The sequence below is a fragment of the Equus quagga genome, chromosome 7 (genome assembly GCF_021613505.1).
Source record: "Equus quagga isolate Etosha38 chromosome 7, UCLA_HA_Equagga_1.0, whole genome shotgun sequence".
In the NCBI taxonomy this organism is placed as follows: Eukaryota; Metazoa; Chordata; class Mammalia; order Perissodactyla; family Equidae; genus Equus; species Equus quagga.
The window spans coordinates 2,947,376-2,950,769 of NC_060273.1; the positions used below are offsets into that span (position 1 = coordinate 2,947,376).

Here is a 3,394-nt window from a genome sequence, read left to right on the forward strand (position 1 = left end):
TCCTTTGTTAAATCTTCCAGATCTGGGGAGTAATAGTAAGAGTCTTGAATCCATCAGCTGGAGCTTGAGATAAACCCAGTAATAATCAGCCATTTGTCTTGTCTCTAAGAGCTACTAAGAAGTAGAAGAAAGCCTGGGAATGTTAAAAGAGACATACATAATGGCAGAGAAGAACTTAGTATGTGCCTGTGTGTTGTTTTTATTTTTGATAAAACTTTTAAAATGAGTCCAGTGGGACCAGCATCATGGAGGATGGGGAGTTGGAAGTTGAGGATATAGGAACTAAGGGCAGATCCTGACTGAGCAACTCTAATACAGGTTTTGTTAATATGACTGTGGATGGAGCTTGGATTGTTACATCCAAACCCTTAGCTTCTAGGTTTCTGACCTCTGCCTCTCATCTCTGCATCTGAGTCCAGGCCCATGAGAGGGGCAAACCAGTCAAGTGTCTCCGAGTTCCTCCTCCTGGGGCTCTCCAGGCAGCCCCAGCAGCAGCAGCTCCTCTTCATGCTCTTCCTGAGCATGTACCTGGCCACAGTCCTGGGAAACCTGCTCATCCTCCTGGCCATCAGCATGGACTCCCGCCTGCATACTCCCATGTACTTCTTCCTTAGCAACCTGTCCTTTGTGGACGTCTGCTTCTCCTCTACCACTGTCCCCAAGACGCTGGCCAACCACATACTTGGGAGTGAGACCATCTCCTTCTCTGGGTGTCTCACACAGATGTATTTTGTTTTCATGTTCGTGGATATGGACAATTTCCTCCTGGCTGTGATGGCCTATGACCGCTTTGTTGCTGTGTGCCATCCCTTACACTACTTAACAAAGATGACCCCCCAGCTCTGTGCCCTGCTGGTTTCTGGGTCATGGGTCATTGCCAACCTGGATGTCTTATTGCATACCCTGCTGATGGCTCGACTCTCATTCTGTGCAGACAATGCCATCCCCCACTTCTTCTGTGATGCGACCCCCCTCCTGAAACTCTCCTGTTCTGACATCTACCTCAATGAGATGATGATTCTTATTGAAGCAGGGCTGATAATGATTGCTCCATTTGTTTGCATCCTGGTATCATATATCCTTATCACTTGTGCTGTCTGGAGAGTCCCATCCACAAAGGGAAGGTGGAAAGCCTTCTCCACCTGTGGCTCCCACCTGGCTGTGGTTTTCCTCTTCTATGGCACCATCATATTTCTGTATTTCAACCCTTTATTCTCCCACTCTGCTGAGACAGATATAGCAGCTGCTGTGATGTTCACAGTGGTGACCCCCATGCTGAACCCCTTCATCTACAGTCTGAGAAACAAAGACATAAGGGGGGCTCTTGGAAAAGTGGTTGCTATGAAATTTTTTCTACTCAACAATGAAATGGGCTAAGAAAATCACAGAGGGAACTTATTTCCAAGAAAACCACGTCCCTTTCTTCTATTGCACAAAAAGTAGCATTCGTTTCTTGTAAGAAAACTATCTACTATCGATCTTGGGAGAACAAAACTTGATACAGCCTCTTCAGGTTAAAGATGGAAAGAGAGATCCTTTTACCAAATAACTTGACTATTCCAACTGGCAATGCCTTTCAGCCAAAACCCAGGAACATGCTTCTTGTTGAATAAATTGGGTTTATTACTCATTATAACAAAGGAGAACACACACCATGGGGGAATATTGAGGCATCTTAGTAGGAAAGTGCTAGAAAGGACTTTTTAAAAGACTTAGGTTTGGGGCCAGCCCCATGGCCGGGTGGTTAAGTTCGCGCATTCCACATCAGCGACCCAGGGTTTCACCGGTTTGGATCCTGGGTGCGGACATGGCACCGCTCATCAGGCCATGCTGAGGCGGCGTCCCACATGCCACAGCTAGAAGGACCCACAGCTAAAAGAAAATATACAACTAGATACTGGGGGGATTTGGGGAGAAAAAGCAGGAAAAAAAGAAGATTGGCAACAGTTGTTAACTCAGGTGTCAGTCTTTAAAAAAAAAAGACGAGTTTGCGCGAGTTTACATTGGTGAGGATTTGAGGAATTGGGTCTTTGCTGAGGATTAAATGCTGTCACAAAGTGGGGATAATTTTTTTTTATTGAGTTATTGATAGGTTACAATCTTGTGAAATTTCAGTTGTACATTAATGTTTGTCAGTCATGTTGTAGGTGCACCACTTCACCCTTTGTGCCCACCCCCCACCCCACCTTTCCCCTGGTAGCCACTAAACTGTTCTTGGTCCATAATTTTAAATTCCTCATATGAGTGGACTCATACACAGATTTTCTTTCTCTCGCTGGCTTATTTCACTTAACATAATTCCCTCAAGGTCCATCCATGTTATTGCAAATGGAATGATTTTGTTCTGTTTTGCAGCTGAGTAGTATTCCATTGTATATATGTACCACATCTTCTTTATCCATTCGTCTGTTGCTGGACACTTAGGTTGCTTCCACGTCTTGGCTATTGTAAACAGTGCTGCAGTAAACATTGGGGTGCACAGGACTTTTGGGATTGCTGACTTCAGGCTCTTTGGATAAATACCCAGTAGTGGGATGGCTGGATCGTATGGTAGTTCTATTTTTAGTTTTTTGAGGAATCTAAAGTGGGGATAATTTTTATTGTGTGTCTTAATGTATTTTATCTACAAGGAGGGAAGACTAGGCTGAGGCCAAAGCTGTGATTGGCAAAAAAATACAGTCACTCATATCAGCCATCACAGGGTGAGTTTGTTCATTTTTGTGGCTTGGACAGTGTTCATGTTTTTGTGTTCAGACATAATTACAGAGTGGTCTTGTTTTATCTTGCTCCATTAACAGTCACAGAGTGGCCTTGTATGATACTGTGAAATTCTCTGTGTTCGTCAGGAGAGCACCAAGACCTAGCTGTGAGTGCCAGGCCAGCTCCTGGATATCAGGGCTGATTTCTCTTTCTTACAACAGAGACAGAGATAATGAGCACATCTGATGGGAGGGTCAGACTGGTGTTGGGGCAGGAGAGGGTCTAGGAAGCCCTAATTCTGCCACACATTCAAGCTAATTATTTTTATCTTCTTATCTGAGTTTTATGTATCACACTCCATTACAACAGGAATATGGGTAAGTTAAACAAGAAAGAAATATCTTCCAAAATCTCAGTGCCCAGCCATGTCAATCAACTGCATCTTTTTTTCCACCCTCTGTTCCATTTAAGTCAAGGCACTGAGATATTTTACATGGATACCAATTTACATCCTGATTTCCCACTTTCATTTGATAATAAAGCTTTTCTAAATTGCTATATAGTCTCCACAATATTATTTTACTATTATACATTTCCATCGAGTTGTTCTAGCAAAATATACTCACTAGTAATTCTGTTTCTAAATTAAAACAGAAATGAAATTTACTATTTAAAAGTATGACTTTAAATTTAT

General features: G+C 42.9%; 1 protein-coding gene across 1 annotated transcript; it reads left to right on the forward strand.

The window, feature by feature from the left end:
* The first annotated feature begins 423 nt into the window (after positions 1–423).
* On the forward strand, positions 424–1,377 carry LOC124242802 (olfactory receptor 1F1-like). Its single transcript, XM_046668097.1, has one exon. It carries the CDS (start codon positions 424–426, stop codon positions 1,375–1,377), a length of 954 nt encoding a protein of 317 aa, XP_046524053.1.
* Positions 1,378–3,394: the final 2,017 nt, after the last annotated feature.